We start from the raw sequence: 19,427 nt of genomic DNA, 5'->3' as shown, positions 1-19,427 counted from the left end.
ATAGGGATTTCCAAATAGCCAATCACAGCCTTTATTTGGCATCCCCAGGAACCTTATTCATGCTTTTGACATTTGAATGTGGCTCATGGGTAAAAAAATGTTGGAGACTGCTGCTCTACATCATATTTAAAGTAAAATATTAAAGGGTGAACAACCCCTTTAAGTGGTTCTGCAGCAGCTGGGAACAGTGCCGCAGCAGGAAAGTGGTTACTTGAATAAGGCAGAGGGGACGTTCACTACTTATGGGAATTATTTCCAGACCTGGGAAATGTCTCAGTGAGGAATAATAATTCATTGTTTTACGCAGGGCTGATTGCGACCAGAACCCTCCTGAAACACTCCCCCCTCACTAAATGTCTGTCCTCAAAAGCAAGATGGACGTTTTGTCATAGTAACAACCTTTTCTTCGACTTTATACTAATACAACCTCAAACATTCACCCTCGCTTGTACCCTGCGTTTTGGGCTCTGTCCTTGGGGCAAGGCCAAACATGGCGTTTTTACAAAAGCTCCGTCTGGCTTAAATAAGCCACTGAAACCACACGCGACCGTCAACATTCGTTTTTCAGCACGTAGGTTTCTTTTCCCAACATGCACTTCTCATTGTTCTCGTTCCCCATAATTCTGCTGGCCGGAAATAGAAAAGCTATTTAGAAATAGAAAAACGATTTACATGCAAAATGGAGCAGGAATGATCGTCAATACACAATGCAATTACATCACTGCTGTAAAAACGTATATGCGTCATTTATCTTGCGAGAATTTGGACGCCATATTTAAAATATGCTGTGTATTTAAGTGTGGTATCAAACGTGCAGATCCCATAGAGTCTATTGATTCGGTAGTTTCTTGATGTATTGGTGTTTCTGCTAAAAAAACGCCAATACTGGCGTTCCACGGCGGATTTCAGCTTGCAAGCACCCTGTGAGAATTGCCATAGTGCGTTTCCATTAGTTTCAGTGGTAGGGCAGTTTATGCGTATTTACGCCCGACGGAGCGTTTTTGAAAAACACAGCATAAGATATAAGATAATATAACAAACTGAGTTTGTACTGTCTGTTTGTTACAATGTATCTAAAGTTACAATATATCTGCTAGATATTTGATGTATTCTTATTTTCCTGGAGAAGTAAACTTCAGAAATCTCAGAAGTGACTCATGAGCTAAGTTGCCACTGAGATCCTTGGTTGGGTAAAACTGTAAAATGATGAGATGAACCTGTATTAATGTATTCTAATATTATTGTATTTCCTGATGGGCATCTACCTAGTTCATTTCTTACAGCCACACCTTAAGAAAGGGAGGTTGCCCAATTGGTGTAGTAAGGGAAACTAGGGTTCATACGACTCTATGCATACTCTCACACCACGGACTATGAATTCTGGGATGATTTGTTCACCTAATAACCTACATGTCTCTCTTCACAGCCCCCCGACTCTCAGTGGCAGCCCTGTGATTTCAGACATTTCTTTAATCCGCCTCTCCCCACACTCTCTGGGTACAACAGAGTTTGGTCATGCCCATCATTATGTCAGCCCCCACATGGAGCATTACCTGCGTTCTGTGCACAACAGCCCCACCCTGTCTATGATCTCTGCAGCCCGTGGGCTCAGCCCAGCAGAAGGTAAGGCGATCACTGGAACCCTGTATTTTAGATTGTAAGCTTTTCCAGTAAGTGATATAACAAGACCAAAAGCCCATTGGATAGTGGGGTCTTCAATGAGTTTTATCTAAAAATGAGGCAGAGAGAGATGACAGCCAAGCAACCCTGCTGTGATCTCGTGCCAGGGCATCATTATACATAGGGAAGTGCACTGAGGAAAGGCTTCGTAATGAGATTCAGGAATGTTGTTTGGCACTGACTTTCCCCTAATCCTGTTGAAGCCTAGGAGTGCCCACCAAAGCCTGTAGGAATGCACACAGCATGGGCAGCCTCTGCACCCATTACATAGCCATCTGTAAAGGGCAAGCAGGCAACACAAAAGCAGCTGTTGACAAGTTTGTGGGAAAGTGTCCCATCATCCCACTGGTCTCACCTGTTTCTTCTGCTCAAGATTAAATCTAATACCCACCAGCAGTGCCCACCGCCTGCAGCAATTGGCTTTATGGGCAAGCAAGTTTGGCACTGGCTCGACAGTAATAAATGGAGGAATGAGGCAAAGTAAAAAAAAATTGCACTGCAATCGGGTGGTGTAACAATCATTGGGTGGTGTAACAATCCCCATACGACAGAATTTGGGTAGGGGTTTAGGAACATTGCACAGAGAAGATTATAAGGGTTAGAGAAGGTTGCTGCCTCTTGGGAAGAACCACAGTGATCAAAATGCCCTGTGCCATGTCCCTGTGCAGTGGTATTTACACCAATTGACACCCCCATCTACTCAGGTTGTTGGGCTGAGGGTTTGCAGCTTCTCTAATTGGATCTGTGAAGTGGGGGAAGACTGGAACTTGCCTTTCTCCTGCTCCAGTGTTACTGAAATTGGTGCTGACATTAATGGGGAATTTAATGACAGTAATTAAATTACAGAACAACTGTTTACCAGATATCTGTACATTGTGCCCTCCCCTACAAGCAGCCTGTGGAGGCCACAATAATATTATTTCTGTATAAATGTTCTTCTTGCACCATTCACTAACTTGTATTATCTTTTGTTGAGCACCTGGGGGCCCCTGTGTATGATATGATTTCACTATAGGACAAGATGAATGAAGTTGGTCTGAATTATTTTTCTTCTTACAGTGGCCCATGAGCACTTAAAAGAAAGGGGTATCTATGGTTTAGCACCTCCGCCCCCTGGTACCACCCCTACAGAATACTGCCACCAAATGGCCTTCCTGGCAAGTCATGCAAGTCCATACGGGGAGCTCCTGGTGCAGAGCGCAGCAGCTGGAAATACGTCGCACCTTCACGATTACCTCACCCCCATGGATGGTAAGTCCAAATTCAATGAAGAATTACATGAACTGTTGGGCCTTGGGGATCTAGGTGTTTATGTAGCCCCCGTATCTGTCCCCTTTGACTGCCATGTCTGCGTTGCCTCATTAACCCCTGTGCCTACTGGGAACTAGCTAGAACACACAAATAATCCATATTGCCTAAATGTTTTCTCTGCACAGGCAGTCAACCTAGGTAGTATACATTCTCATACATCCACAATGTACAATCATCACTGGCTGCTATTCCTGGAAATTTCCTCCCTTTGTCCTTCTAGGACAATTTATCATGTCTGGGTCATCTTGTTTGTCTATATAGTCACCATCTTAATGCAGTACTGACCTTCACCTGAGTTGCAACATGCGTAGTTTGGTAAAAGGCAAACTATAGCTGCAATATTGTTATTAGCTTTGTGTCTCATGTCCCCATAACTCCTCCTACTGCTCCATATGATCCTCCATATTATTCCTACATATTACTGTTATTGCTCAATGTATCTCTTCCTATAACTACTTCTATTGTCCCATATAGTCCCTCATACTGCTCCATATAACCTTCCATATAACTCCTCCTATTGCTCAATGTATACCTTCCTATAACTCCTCCTATTGTTCCATATCACACTTCTTACTAATTCATGTAACACTTCATATAATTCATGCAATTGCTTAATATATCCCTTCCTCTTATTGCTCAATATATCCTTTCTTATTACTTTTACTATTGTTGCATATAACTGCTTAATGTAACCCACCCTATAACTCCCTCTATTTCTCAATATGACCCTTCCTAAAAGTCCTCCTATTACCCTATATAACCCTCCATAACTCCTCTTGTTACCCCATTTAACTCTCCATATAGATTTTTTATATGTTAACATAATCTGTCCCATCCCATTCTAACTCTCCGTTTGCTGCTCCTCCTTTTAAACCAATTATGGCAACATTCTTGCACTCTCTGTTAAGACTCCCCAGCTGAGATGATATCAGCTGATAGACCCCTGTTTTGCTTGTTCTCAGAAGATTTGTTCAAGGGATTTTCTGCAGGAACAGAGCTTTCAGCCTAATATATGGGAGCACTGCAATCACATCCAGAGAGAAACGCACACGCCCCTGTGCCCCTTCCACTCACACAATGTTTTGTATTGTTACAAAATGTCATTAATTGCTTCCTTATGTTGGCCTGGGTGTAGAGTTACCCCGTGCCCAGGACAGAGGCCCTAGTGTCTCTGTAGAAGCCGTTTCCATTATTCCCATGCCGATCAGGCCCTCGTCATCTCTAGCCTTTAATCAATCTCAGCAATGAAGTTTCTAAACAAAGAGAAAAAGAAAAGAAAGGATCTAGGGGTAATTATTTGAAGAAAATTGCGAGTCCCATAGGGTTTTGAGCAAGAATTTCACAAGCAACAGGATGAATTGCCCTTTATCTGTATGGCTCAATTACTCACAGCTCTGCTGCCTGGAGAACCTGAGACTTGCTGAGCTAGGTGCATGGGAGGAATAAGAAGGCTTGGCTGTTGAAGAAAAAATCTATGAAACAGTGTCCTCTAGTGGCCACATAGTCATCAGGGCATCTCTTCGACAAGGCATCCCCCAGGTGTACTCGGCATGGAGAACTGCGCACTGTGTCCGATGTGTTCAGTATTAAGGTGTCTCTAACTTGGGAATGCCCTGCTTTTCAACATCAACTCCCAGCATCCCCCAAAACCTTATTAAACTGTTTATAACCCTTATTATTGTACACCCTGTAAAGGGGTGTTTATTCAGTTTTCCCACCCTAGTCTAAATATATTGTATTCAGAACTTGTAACTCCTGAAATTGCCTGCGTAATATTCCAGGCTCCCCTATATTAAAGCAAACCAAGGCAACACACTATGTTTGTTCCACATTTGTTTTGCTTTTTCTGTCTAACCCAAGCAAATCCACCTAGGTGCTCTATGGCAGCCAAACCAAATTCTGCCTCTAGAGTCAAGGGGGAGTTAAGTGTAGCCTGATGGTTAATTTCAGTTAATGCCTTCTGTGCCTGAGATGACACCATGTAAAAATCAGAATTCTCGCTTAAAAGCTTAGTGCACTTTATAGTTTATTCAGATAGGCATGTTGGCATTCCGACCTTCTTGAGAAGAAAGGGAAAATTAGCCCAAGAATACAGTTGGTCTTGTTATACTGTGTGTTACCAGGTCAATGCATTTAAACAGATCATTTTTGCGCCATGGTTGCTGTGCTGCATTGCGCCTTGTAATGTCATCGGTTGGTAACTGCTCCTCGATAAAGTGATTTGTCTGGGGGGATAAGGGACAAGCCTGTTCTTCGAGCCACAAGTCGGTCAGGTTACCTATAGAGAAATGAAGGTACATGAATGGTGTGTGGCTTCTCCATAGCAAGCTTTGGCCCCCAGCCTGAGAGCACACAGACACACAGTGCGCAATTGATAAATCTCAGTCAGCTGCAAGCTCCGCTCTTCGGCTGACTGCTCTGTCCTTGTGCTGTGCAGACTGGCACCGACGTTTGTTCTGGCACCGAGCACAGACACAGACTTGGCTTATTCCTGGATCCGGTGCCAAATCTGGGCACATTCTGACACCTCCGTTGTGCCTCCTCCTATGGAACAAGGCGATGCTCTCTCCTCCTGATATTCATCACCCGCTGCTCAAATAAACATCTGCAAAATAACATTAGTTCCCTTTACCTGGAAATTCTGTGGTGTGAATTTGCCTTCAAATTCAGTCGCAAAGTGTCAGTAACAAGCAGTGAGCTTCCCCATGGTGCATAAGAAGCCAGAATATTAAGTAATAGTAACAAAGCCAGGGCCCCCCTGTGCATATGACTATTAAGTAATAGTAGGCACATATAGATGTAGAGCAGTCTTCCAAACCAGGTGTGTAAAATCAAATAAGTATTTATTTATGTACATATAGAGGTAGCCTTATGCATAAGTAATAGTAGCCACGCCAGAGAAGTCCCCACATATATAGGTATTAAGTAGGGATGCACTGAATCCATTATTTTGGATTTCGGCCGAATCCTTCGCGAAAGATTCGTCCAAATAACGAACAGAATCCGTATCCTAATGCAAACGCAAATTACGGGTGAGAAGGGGAAAACATTTTTTACTTCCTTGTTTTGTGACAAAAAGTCACGCGACTTCCCTTTCCACCCCTAATTTGCATATGCAGATTAGGATTCAGTTTGGCCTGGCAGAAGGAATCAACCGAATCCTGCTGAAAAGGCCGAATCCTGAACCCAATCCTGGTTTTGGTGCATCACTAGTATTAAGTACCGTAATAGTAATCCAAACATATATATTTTTAAACATAAAACATCCAATCATGGTAGAAATAACTCACCGAAGTAGAATAGAGGCCCACTTGCCCCTGCCCCAGGCCCTCGGCTCAGGGGAGTGGACAGTCCGTATACAAAAGCAAAAAGGGTTTAGGGCACTCTAGGAAGCCACGTATAGATCAGACCAGAAGCCAATTAGTTAAAAAGTAGAAAAAAATCTTTATTCAAACAATCATCGCGAGCCTAACGCGTTTCGTGTCACTGTGACACAATCACAGTAGCCAAGTGAGCCTGTGTATGAATAGAAGGAGCGCCAGCTATTTATCTGTGCTCGGGAGGCTGGTTAGTTATATACAGCTCTTAAGAACTGGATGAAGGGGGTCCTGTACCATCTGATAGCGGATTATTGGAGCCGGCGCTGTACTTCCTACTGCAGTGTAATGGGGCTGTTGGCTCCAAGCCAAATGTGGACATAAATCAGCGGCGCAAGAGGAGAGAAAAATGAGTACAAGGTTTTCTTTGTGTTTAATAATTTATCAAGGCAAGTGGCACATTAATAAACAGCGCTCCCCAGGGGCGGGGGTAACAGAGATAAATCTGGTTGCCAGGCCTGGCCTGCTTTCTCCCAGCTAATGGCACAGGAGATTGGGAGAAATGCAAATTCAAGGGAAACAAATCTAAATACTTTGCCTCCAAATCTCGTGTCATTATTCATTGGCCCTTGCATAATTATAGCATGGGATCCGCCGTGTTTATTGCACGTGCCCACAGAGACACGAACGTCGGTAATTAGTGCGCATTTCTGTCCCCGCACCGACTTTGTGATTAGCCAGCAAGTTTTGCTTTTCCTTTCCAATATTGAATACATATAACACCCCCCCCCTAAAAAAATGTTTATCCTCTGGATCCCAAATCCCACAGCAACGTGTTTATTCCAGATTAACCCCCTCATCCTATGAATTCTCCCTGCAGTTCCATTTAAGGGTAACAATGACGTTTAGACTGGGGGGGCGTCTATTACTATTAGGAGAGTTTATCCTGCTCACGGCCTTTGGATGAATGGAGAATAAGGTGGGGGGTAGAAAATAAATGAACTCAGTTTGCTGTAATCTTGCATGCTGGGAATTTAATCTCCAATCCTTTATTGGGCATTTAAAGGGGATCTGTCTTCCTGACTGTATAAATATTTTAGCAACATCAGTGTTTATATCTACTGAAAGTTGTGACTCTTTAAACCATGTAACAGAAGCCAGCTGATTAACAAATCTGGAGGAGAGTTTAATGAAATATGTTGTTTGTGTTTGTTTACCGTCATGAATTAATTCCCGTCTCCTTTCTGTATCCCAAAACGCAGTATCAAGATTCTCCAGCCCCCGAGTTACACCGAGATTAAGCCGGAAACGGGCCCTTTCCATCTCTCCTCTGTCCGATGCCAGCATTGACCTGCAGACCATGATCCGCACCTCCCCCAACTCGCTGGTTGCTTACATCAACAACTCTCGGAGCAGCTCAGCCGCCAGCGGGTCCTACGGGCACCTTTCTGCAGGAGCAATAAGGTAACAGGTGCCATTGTATAGTTGAAATACTGGGATGGGAAGTGTTCCCTGATGCAGATCAGGGCAGGTGGCTAGATTATTTTGCTAACAGTGTACCAGGGAATACTGGGATTTTAATAACAGTGTGGAATATGCAAATTGGATTATAAAACAGCTGCATATAGGCAACAGATATTCAGACTGAGCCCAGCACATGGGATAAATCAGACTCCTTGTATTAAATACATTTCTGTATTTTCCAGCCCGGCGTTTAGCTTCCCCCATCCCATAAACCCTGTAGCCTATCAGCAGCTCCTGAGCCAGCAGCGTAGCCTGAGTTCCTCATTTGGACACACCCCTTTGCTCCACCCATCGCCGACGTTTGCATCCCGCCAGCAGGGAGCACTCACATCAGCCAATCCAGCTCCTCCCAGCAACAACAGCTCCGCCCCTGACTCCGTCCTGGTGAGAAACTTTCCCCTTTGGTCATAATTAGGAAGTTAATGCAGTAACTTTGTAATGAGTTTGATGTAATTTTATTGGGCTTTAGAAAGGATGCACCAAATCCACTGTTTTGGGGTTCAGCCAAATCTTAAACCTTTCATGAAGGATTTGGCTGAATCCCAAACTGAATCCACAAGAAAGAGGTAAAAGGAACTGCACATGTGGGGAAAAAATGCAATTTCATTGTTTGTGTGACGAAATGTCACGTGATTTTAAGTATTCGGGTCTGTTCTGCCAAGCACTTGTATGCCAAATCCTGGTGAAAAAGGCCAAATCCAAGACCCAAACCTGGATTCAGTGTATCCATAGTTTTGAATTATAAACCTGTGAGCTCTGCTCCACTCCAACCCTGGTATGAAATTACTCTATATACAGAAAATTACACCTGTTTCCCTAAATAAACTCAAGGCTACCATCTGATCCACGAATATAGGCCTGGTGATGGGGTACAATAAATTCATAATGGAAATTGTCCTTTATTGTTTGCAATTGAGCAGAACAAGGTGAGCAGTGAGTCTGCGGTGAGCAGTACAGTCAATCAGGTGATACACAAACGCAGCAAAGTGAAGACTGAAGAAGAGGCGATTCAGTGCGATTCCCCCAGCCCTCCGGTAGGTGCCACTATCCACTGCCATGTTTCTACTGTCTCTCCAGCCTTTCACTTCTGAACCACTTACTGTACTCTTACTATAATGTAGGACCACCTGACTGATCTGAAAGAGGATTTGGATAAGGATGAGTGCAAGCAGGAGCCTGACATTATATACGAGACCAACTGCCACTGGGACGGCTGCAGCAAGGAGTTTGATACCCAGGATCAGCTTGTACATGTGAGGGTTTTGCATAAAACATTCCCTGTAAAGTGTTGCCTTTAGGTCTAGTATAAATGATGTGCATGAACATGTTGCAGGGTTTTCCCCAGCTTCTATACAGATTCTGCCTTGTCGCATGTGAGCCATTGTTTATTTTCCTGGCCAGAACCTTAGTTGTAGTCTCATAGGGCAATCCTGTCACTATTATGATCCACATACACTAAACAATTAGCTGGGCTGTAGTTCTGCTAAAATCTGTTTCCCTTTAAATATTCAGCGGGTTGGCTGGTATAGAGACGCATGCTCAGCTCTGTTATAAGCATTAATAATTGCACAAGATTGTGCAGTTTACATGTGGGTACCCTAGAAGCTCACAATTTCTGTAATACCCTCATCAGCGAGAGGGTAGGGCTATATACTTGTTCCTTTACTACAGTCAATAAGCCAGATTTTGTTTTCAGGGCAGATAATGTCAATGTATGTTTTTGTAACTACAAAGTGAAATAATGTGCCTTTTCTCCCCCAGCACATCAATAATGACCATATCCATGGGGAGAAGAAGGAGTTTGTGTGTCGCTGGCAGGACTGCTCCCGGGAGCAGAAACCATTCAAGGCGCAGTACATGCTGGTGGTTCACATGAGAAGGCACACGGGGGAGAAACCACATAAATGCACCGTAAGCTACTCCTGGTTTAAACCTGCCGACCTCAGCAACTGGCAGTTCCTACCCAATAGCAAAAACATCCTTTGCCTGCTTCATTCTCAAAATTTATTTTAAAGGGGAGCTGTCACTACAAGAAATACTGTACTGTTGTTTAATCGTTCTTTTTGTCTGGCAATTGTGGTATATTTTATTACTGAGCTCTCACACCAACTCTCTGCAATTGGTTGTTCCAGGTTTTGGGTGAGGGAGCTGATGTTAGTTGGTCATTTACAACTCATTTGAAACCTGCAATGTATATCATATATAACTAAATTATGCAGAATTATTCTGTAACTGTCCTTCATTCAGGCTGGGGCTCCTTAGCCAATCTCTCCTAGAGGGCCTGTATCTAGTGTGGCAGCATAGGGGGCGGCCCTTGGGTGCCTATATAATATAATACTTATTTAATAAAAATAAAAAAAACTGCCACGCTGCAGAAGTGACTTCACACATAACCATAAAGTGATGTCATGTACAAATAATGTCATTTCTGCCATCTGGGGGCACACATAGGTCCAGTACAATACAGCACTGGCCAACCCACTGTTTGAATGGATTATTATGACCGTGACAGTCTATTTTTAAGGAATCAATTTCCTTTAAAGGCGTTCACCTTAAAATTAACTTATAGTATTGTGAAGGCAATGATATTCAGAGACAGTTTGCAAACTGGTCTATTTTGTAGTCTTTGTGGTTATCATATGATTTAGCTTTTTGTTCAATAGCTGTTCTGGTTGGAATTTCAGCAGCAAGCTGGTTGCTAGTGTTCTCTTTACCCTAGCAACCAAGCAGTAGTGTGAATGAGACACTGGACAATGACTAGGTCTGAATAGAACGATAAGCAATGAAAAGTAGGCATTACATTTTAGCTTTAGCAGTGACCCCATGTGAAAGCTGAAACAAGGCAAAAAAGGAGCTATAAAAGTTAACTTTCCCTTGGATATAAAGTATTATTCATACCCCACATCTTTTTGTTTTCAGTTTGAAGGTTGTTTCAAGGCCTATTCCAGGCTGGAGAACCTGAAGACGCACTTGCGTTCACACACCGGGGAGAAGCCATATGTCTGTGACCACGAGGGATGCAATAAGGCGTTTTCCAATGCGTCTGATCGAGCCAAACATCAGAACAGAACCCATTCCAATGAGGTGAGAGCCTGGCACAATGCGCCTCTGTCCTTTCCCCATGAAGTATTACGATATTTAACCCCCATTCTGCTGACAGCAGCCACCTCACACCCGGCGCTGCCGTTAAATAAATCCCAGACGGAATTGAGATCCTTGCGTTACAATTTGTTTTGTAGCAGAGCCAAACCACCCGTTTGTTATGTCTAAAGTGCAGGAGCAGATGTTAGTGGCACAGTCCTTTGCCAGGGACTGATCCACTAAACAGTTGCATATCAGGCTTAGGGTGCCCCACACATTTTTTAACACTGAATCAATGCACCGGAAACCACCCTATGTCACTCTCCACTGAGTTAAATGTGAGACACCTTAAAGCAATAGCCTTGGCACGTTTTGGTGATTCTTAGCCGCTGTAGGTGCACGCTAGCGTTTTAAGGTGTTTCACCTTCAATTCTAAATGACACGTCTAGTGGTGCAACAACCTTATTTACCATTACCCAAAAAGTAAGTGCTACAGCAACATTATACCATCATGCACAGAGCTATTGCACCATGGGTAATGGTCTGTTTAGCCAGTGCTCTGCACATAGTGCTGGCTGAATGCACAGGTAGCACTACATTCATAGTGTGGTGCTCCTAAGTGTAAAACCTACAGGGCTAATTGCAAAACCAGGGCTCGTTGCCCCTTCCCAAGGACTCTATAAATGAATCAATGTGCTCTAGGCCTGACATGCACTCATAACATTCCTTTTCTATATATTGGCATGAGGGCATATTGGTTGGAGCTGCTATATTGATTCCCCGTTGATCTCACTCTCGCTGTCTTTTTATTGGCCCATTGGCAGAAACCGTACATATGTAAGGTCCCAGGCTGCACAAAACGTTACACGGACCCCAGCTCTCTCAGGAAACACGTTAAAACTGTACATGGACCTGAGGCCCATGTGACCAAGAAACACCGCAATGACATCATCCAAAAACCTTCACTACCCAAGGAGAACGGGGACAATGAAGCTAGTGCCAAACTCAGCGGTAGGGAGCACTCCGACAGTGTCTCTAGAGACCAGGAGCACTGCTTGCAGACCAGAACCATCAAAACAGAAGATAACATGGTGAGTGGGCCCTCTGCTAACAGTTTTGGTTGGTACATCAGGTAACTGTTACCTTTCTGTATCAATTCTGCCTGAGATGTGAGGCAGCTGCTTATAAAACTGTCACATAGTCAAGCTGTTAAACTGGAATGAGCTGCGTATTTATGGGAGAGTTTTGTGATGCTGTAAAGTGAGCGGAGTTGGGTTTTTATGGGGAGGTACATGGCAACTCTAATGACAAAATATAGCACTGCAGCCTGCAGCTCCTTCCCCTGTTAATATTAACAGAACTCCTATTAACCACCACCAAGCTCAGCCCCGTGTATCCTTTTAACCCTCTTTAGAATTAGCAGTCCTTGGTTTTCTGGCTATATCTTGCTAGCTGCCATTATCCTATCTTATACCAGTAGGTGTTAAGCTGCTCATACACGGAGAGATCCGCTCGTTTGGCAATGTTGCAACAGGACTGGATCTCTCCCTTATTCGTCCACATTGAGGTGGGCGATATCGGGCAGATCCAATCGTGGGCCCTTTAGATGTTAGCTAACATTATCCTATAGCTATAGATGCTAGCCAGTGATATATGTAGATGTTAGTCAGCATTATCCTATAGGTGTTAACCAGTGTTATTTTATACTTATGGAGTTAGTTATTGTTACCTTATATCTATGGGTGACAGCCAGTGTTACTTGTGTGAGTACTTGTGTTTATTACCCTTCATTTGCTGTACCAAAATCTACTATTCTCACTATTTGCATTTTTGCACTTGTCTGTATATGAATGGGACATTGCTTTTGTGTCTTTGCCATAAAATATTTGCTCTATGCTTTTACATTACCCGTCTGACTCCCCATGTTCCTGTATGAGGGGGCTGCCATATTTGTGCAGCAGAAGTCCATTAGCATTAGAAACTGACAGGTTGAGATGAGACAGTCAGTTTGGTAAAGCACTCAGGTATAGGAACTTCAACTAAAAATTATTTATAAAAACAAACCTCTCAGCAAAAAAACGATCAACATGACCTAGAGGTAACTTTTAATGTACATTCATATATCATATTTTTTAGCGTCAGTATCACTTTAAGTTAACTTAAAGTTGAACCACCCTTTAATGTGTGCTCACATTTGATTCATATGTGTCTGTGTTGCTTTCTTTCTCTGTACGTCTTCCTTTTGGTGCATTATTTTCTGCCTGCTGGTGAGTTAGTGTTTCCTGGTGTTCCATGGTGAATGTGTCAGTATCTGCCCCAAAAATTTGTGCTATCCGGAGTACAGTATTTGTGCATGTCTTTGTGTATAACTAATTGCTTGGGGCACTTTGTGTAACTAACCTTCCTATTATTCTCCCTGTTTGTCTTGCACTCCCCTAAGGACAGGCCATACCAAGGTGAGAGAACCAGTGAGCAGAGATAATGAGCAAGGGGCAGTAGGGATGGGAAAGCAATGGACTTTGTACTAAAGTATTTTAAAGTTGTTATACTTTCTGTGGGAATAATTTGCTTTTGTACTCTTTACTGTCTGCATAAGGTTGCTTCAGACCTCACATTGTAAAGCTAATGTAAAACTGAGCAGAACTTTGCAAAAGAATCATTTCACACAGAGTGTTGCTTTTCTTTGCCATTCAATATTTAACCAATGCAAAGGTTTATTTGGGCCATGGTGATGTGGTTGCTGCAAGCATGTCCAATCGTTGTTTACTAACTATTGTCTGTGTCTCAGATGCATCAGTCCAGCCCCGGTGGGCAGTCGTCATGCAGCAGTGAGCCTTCCCCATATGGCAACACCAACAACATTGACAGTGGAGTAGATGTGAGCCTGCATGGCGAGGGGAGCTTGGGAGACCTGTTTGGCTTGGAGGAGACCAGCCCGGTGGTAGACTCCACAGTATCATCTGGCAGCGCAGTGGTCGGCCTGCAACTCCGGAAACACAGCGTATCCACAGTGCAGAGACTGGAACAGCTGAAGAAAGAGAAATTAAAGACAATGAAAGATTCCTGCTCATTTATGAACCCAATGCCACCTGCCAGGAACACCCGGCTCCCGACCATCAGTGCAAATGGTAAATTGGGGTTAGGATTGGCACTCCATGCTGTGCTCCTTTTGCCAGGCTGATAATGCAGCACACGATACAGAGTGCAGCACAGATTTGCACAAAGCATCCTGTACCATAGGCCATAGGCAGACAGTGAGTTCTATGTGCCCCATAGCACTCTCTGAATCACATTTTTTCAATTTGAGACTAAATAAATAGCCGTACCCTACTGATGCCCATTTACCTTTAAAAATCATCATGGGCCATCTATTGCAGTGTGGACAAAGTTTTGGACAAATCTAATGCAACACTGTTGTTTCCTTCCATTCCCAGGTTTCGATGTAATAGGTGTCCCCAGCAGTGTGCTAATCAACCCCAGAGCAATAGAACTGTCCATGAATGATGTGACCATGATGAACCAATTGAATGAGCGCCGTGACAGCACCAGCAGCACCCTCAGCTCAGCATACACCAGCCGCAGGTCCTCCGGCATCTCTCCTTACTTCTCCAGTCGCCGCTCAAGTGAAACCTCACAGTTTGGAGGCCGCTTGAATAATTCCAGCTCTGCAGATTCTTACGATCCCATTTCCACCGATGCCTCTAGGCGCTCTAGTGAGGCCAGCCAGCACAGTGGACTTCCTAATCTTCTCAACCTCACTCCTGCTCAGCATTACAGATTAAAGGCCAAGTATGCTGCAGCAACTGGTGGTCCACCACCCACTCCTCTTCCCAACATGGATAGGATAGGTTTGAGAAACAAGCTGTCCCTGATGGATGGAGCAGACTTTCCTTTGCCTCCCTTCCGGCAACTTCCTGTTCCAAGACGTTGTAGTGATGGTGGTGGAAATGCAGGACTAACCCCCATGTATCCCCATGAAATTCCGGGGAATAATTCAAGGCGGGCTAGTGACCCAGTCAGAAGAACTGCAGGTATTGATGGACAAGCACTCCCAAGGTTTCAGCGCTTTCATAGCATGAATAGTATGAATACATTGCACCCTCCATCCCTATCGGAAAGGAGAAATGGAGGCCTGCAGCACTACACCTGCTCTGATGGAGGCCTTCACAGGCACGTCTATTCTCCCCGACCACCCAGCATTAGTGAAAATGTTGCTATGGAGGCCATATCTTGTGATGCAGATGTCCCTGGTGGAGATGATGACCTCATGCTCCCAGATGATGTTGTTCAGTACATCAGATCTCAGAACAGAGAAGCCCCAGAGCAAAACCTACAGACGGAGTACAGCAGTCCAGCCCGGAATCTACAAAGCAACACAAAATCTTTCCATAACAATACACCAGAACAACCCAGGGCCCCTGGGGCTTACTTGAGCAGGAACTTTCCTGCTTTGGCTGAATGCCTTGGCCAGACTGCTAACATGCAGGATAACAACATGCCCGTTCAGTGGAACGAAGTCAGTTCGGGTACCGTTGATGTCAGTGACTTACCCAAGCAGCAGTTTGCAGCAGGCAACTTAGCAGTTGTTCAGCAAAAACAGAACTTTGCCCAGTATCAGAGCTTCAACCAAGCACCTATGCTGAGGGCTCACAATATTATGGGTCAGGGGCAAGAGTCTGTACAGAGGAATATCAGTGTTAATGGACAGCGGTTTAATTATTTGCAACAAAGACAACAGCAGATGAGCCAGTGCCAAAATGTCAGTTCTGACTTCATCCCCCAACAGAGGTACAGCCAGAGCCAGTCAATGCTGAGTTCAAGAGCAATGCAAGAAGGCCAGAGCCAGATTTCTCCATCCTGTAATAACATGGTAGAGAGGCCTGGGGTTCACACACATGCTGCTCCAAGCAACACACTGAATCATCAGCGCCTTGCTGTGCACGGAGCACCCACGCAGGGTTTTGCAAATAACTTCTCCGTTAACCAAGACGGGCTCCACCCACCCAACGCCTACACAGTCCAGCCTCAGAAAAATGGATTGGAGCCACAACAGAACACTCTTGGAATGTCTGGGCAAGCGTTCAACCATGGAATGATTCAGCCAAGACCCCCAGCTGCCCCACACCCCCCTAACAGACCCAGGAATATACACCCGGTACATCACCCTCCTTACATGAGGAGTCCGCACCCTGTGAGTGAACTGAGCCCAGGCCAACAAACAGCAGAGGCAACACCAAAACGAACCAGTGAAAACACTGATCCAACTCCTAAAGACAATAATTTGCTTTATTATTCTGGACAAATTCACATGTACGAGCCAAATGGAAACTTCGGTTCTGGCATAGACTGCACAGTACGGCAACTACCCACCATGCCGTCTCCTGGGGCAAATCAGGTCACAAGCACTGTAGACTCCCAAGGTCTTGAGCACCCCCCTGTTATAGATTTTGACGCCATGATGGATGATGGGGATCACTCGAGCCTTATGTCAGGAACCTTGAGCCCTGGCCTCCTGCAGAGCTTCTCCCAAACATCCTCCCGCCTTACAACTCCCAGGAATTCCCTGACACTCCCTTCCATCCCTGCTGGGATAAACAACATGGCAATAGGAGACATGAGCTCCATGCTCACAACATTGGCGGAGGAAAGCAAGTTTCTCAATCTGATGTCCTAACAGAAAGCACATGTGAATGAACATATAGAAAGGGGTTCTGTGAATCTCAGTATTACTTGTTTTGTCTCACATTGACACAAAGACGTTAGGGTCCTGGGACCCTCACATTGCATTGAACTGCCAACTGCCCACATTGTAAATACACTATTTCTGATCCCGGAGTGAGATAAAGAGTCCACACCCTTCCCCCATGCCTCAATGCCTTTATTATTTGCCCAGACCACATATAAATATATATATATATATAAAAAAAAACATAAAAACAAAGTGTTTTAGACCCCCTCAAATTTAAGCACAACATACATTCATTTTAATTGTCAATGTTTTCAGTTGCTGAAAATAGACAGGACATTACAGTATTAGTCCCAAGATCTCCATCTTTACTATATTGGGGTTGCAGTCTAGATTCTATCCTGAGCATATTGTTTCATATAGTGCATGTGCAAATATATGTTCAGTAGACTGTTAGTAGAGCAAGGAGTTGGTCACAATATTTCCAATTATGGTTATTGCTGTGTAGAGATAGAGAGCTTGTTACCATCTTATTGTTATCATCGCCCCCCTTAAGGTTACTGGTAAGAAGAGAGCTGATGATCAGTCTTCTGCTCAAGCTTATTGGGGTGTAGAGTTAAGAGTTCAGTTTCAGAGCAGAGAGTTGCTTCCTATCTTCCTTCTGTCATTGGTGGGTAGAATAGAGAGCTGGTTATCAAACTTCAAAAGTTAGTTGGGGTGCAGAGTTGATGGTTCCACTGAAGATTATTGGGGTTTAGAGTAAACATTTTGGTATCCTCATAGTAGAGCAGAGAGTTGGGTTACCATTTACCCCCTTAAGGCCATTAATGGCTAAGATAGAGAACTGGTATAGAACAAAGAAGTTGGTATGATCTCAGTAAAGCAGATATTCCCCAAAGGAACAGTAACACCAAAAAATGAAAGTGTTTTAAAAGTATGACAATTTAATGTACTGTTGCCTTGCACTGGTAAAACTGGTGTGTTTGCTTCAGAAACACAACTATAGTATATATGTACAAACTGCCATGGGGCATCCATTCAAGCACAGGATACACTGTAGATAAGATACGTTCTGAAGAATCCCATTGTATACTACAGAGCTTATCTGTTATCATTGTGTATCCTGTGCCTTTTCTCCTTTTTCATGTTGAATGGCTGCCCCCATGCCTACACAGCAGCTTCTTTATATAAACTATTGTAGAGTTTCTGAAGGATCCCACCACTTTTACCAGTTCAGCACGACAGTACATTATATTTTCTTTACTTTAAAATACTTTTTTTGGTGTAACTGTTCCTTTAAGGTCACTGGGGGATGAGTGGAAGGCTGATTAGCATCATTCCAAGCTTATTGGGGTGTAGAGTGGAGAGGTGGCTATTATCTTCCACTGAAGGTTATATTGGTATAGAGTAGAGATTTGGATATCATTCCAGCACCAAAGGTTACTCGTGAGTAGAATGAAGTGTTGGTTACTATGTTCCCACTAAAGGTGCTTGGTGCCTTTTGAGTTGCTTCTATCATATGTTCTGATCTCCACAAAGAAAATGAATTTAATGGATAGGGCTTGTGGTGAATTTCAAAACAGATCAGTCATCCACAAAGAAGCATTTGTGTAAACAAACCCCTCTTTTCCCCAGCTGCGGCCTTGTTAGGCTTTGAGATGTGGGGTACTTCAGTATACAGAGGCGTTTCAGTGGTCTGTTGATTTGTTTTGATTGCAGACATACAGTGTACCCACAAGGTTATTTGGCATGAATATGTGCTTGGCACATCCCAAATTACAGACAGTGGAACATATCCCATCTTACAGTACCTGTGCCGCATGAAGCAAAGTTGGCACAAGCTGGTGACAGGTCACCATGCCACCAAAGGCCATGAAAAAAATGTCCCTATTCCAACTTGTTTGGCTCAGGGAATGTACAGGGATGTGGATCTCACCTACATCCCCATAGGGCTTCCACCTACACAAGTTGTTGTCCTAGACCTATAATGTCATCAAAATCAATAAGGCCCACAATGCATTGCAAGTGAGTGCTGCACATCGGGGTTACTTGTCTTTGCTTCCAAACACAGATATGCAGAACCTAGAGGAATGTACCTCTTCCCTGGTCTCTATGGTACAATACAGTGACTGGTGTTCCCCTTGCATTCCTGTACATAGTGTGTATAAAGGTGCCAGGACTGGGGGCAAACACTCTGGCATTTCTATCTCAAGAGCATTTGTAGCATTTTTTACATTGTAAGTATTGAGTTGTGAGTCGGAACTGTACAGAGACACCATTTTGTATAATAAATCATAATTTTTTCAGTTTTTCTCTTTGTGTTTCTTATGGGATGTTATGAGCCAACCAGCAACCCCTCTGGGTGTTATTGCACTATGGCTGTCAGTGGGGGGCTGAGAGTTCTTGTTGTGCAGGGGAAGGAAATCAGGGAAGCAGGTGCAGAGGAAGGAAATCAGGGAAGTTCCGGGGGAAGGAGGTAAGGGAAGCGCAGGTCTCTGAGCAAAAAGCAGAAGAACACAGGTAAATGGGAGAAGGTAAGGGAGGAAGGGTTTAGGGTGGAACAGGTCATGGAACCGCTGATGAGGGAGCACAAGGGCACAAAGGGTTGTGTGGGGTGAAGTGTTGACCCAGCTGGTCTGTAGGTATCTGCAGTGTGTCTGTAATTTCTCTACCAGGGAATATTCTGATACCCTGTGCCCAGTGCCAATGGGTAGAGCAGCATTTAGTAACCAGTGACTGAGCTTCTGGGCAACAGATACTGGGTACAGATTTTCACAGCCATGTGCTGAATTTTGAGGATTAACTGTTACTTTACATTTGCGGCCATA

The 19,427-nt window shown here is 44.0% G+C and overlaps 1 protein-coding gene across 5 annotated transcripts in view; it reads left to right on the top strand.

Moving 5' to 3' along the window:
• gli2.L (GLI family zinc finger 2 L homeolog) overlaps window positions 1-18,908 on the top strand; it is a 113,385-nt gene extending 94,477 nt beyond the window's left edge. For 4 of the 5 annotated variants that reach the window (XM_018234138.2, XM_018234136.2, XM_018234140.2 and 1 more), the window contains 11 exons: window positions 1,427-1,623; window positions 2,740-2,931; window positions 7,571-7,772; window positions 8,015-8,216; window positions 8,753-8,866; window positions 8,954-9,085; window positions 9,594-9,743; window positions 10,752-10,916; window positions 11,738-12,004; window positions 13,702-14,041; window positions 14,348-18,908. In XM_018234138.2, coding sequence (XP_018089627.1) covers window positions 1,427-1,623; window positions 2,740-2,931; window positions 7,571-7,772; window positions 8,015-8,216; window positions 8,753-8,866; window positions 8,954-9,085; window positions 9,594-9,743; window positions 10,752-10,916; window positions 11,738-12,004; window positions 13,702-14,041; window positions 14,348-16,587 — 4,201 coding nt within the window. In that variant the 3' untranslated portion in view covers window positions 16,588-18,908. 5 annotated transcript variants of the gene reach the window in all.
• The last annotated feature ends 519 nt before the right edge of the window (window positions 18,909-19,427 follow it).

Source organism: Xenopus laevis, chromosome 9_10L, assembly GCF_017654675.1.
Source record: "Xenopus laevis strain J_2021 chromosome 9_10L, Xenopus_laevis_v10.1, whole genome shotgun sequence".
Taxonomy (NCBI): domain Eukaryota; kingdom Metazoa; phylum Chordata; class Amphibia; order Anura; family Pipidae; genus Xenopus; species Xenopus laevis.
This window is presented reverse-complemented; position numbering and strand designations above follow the sequence as displayed.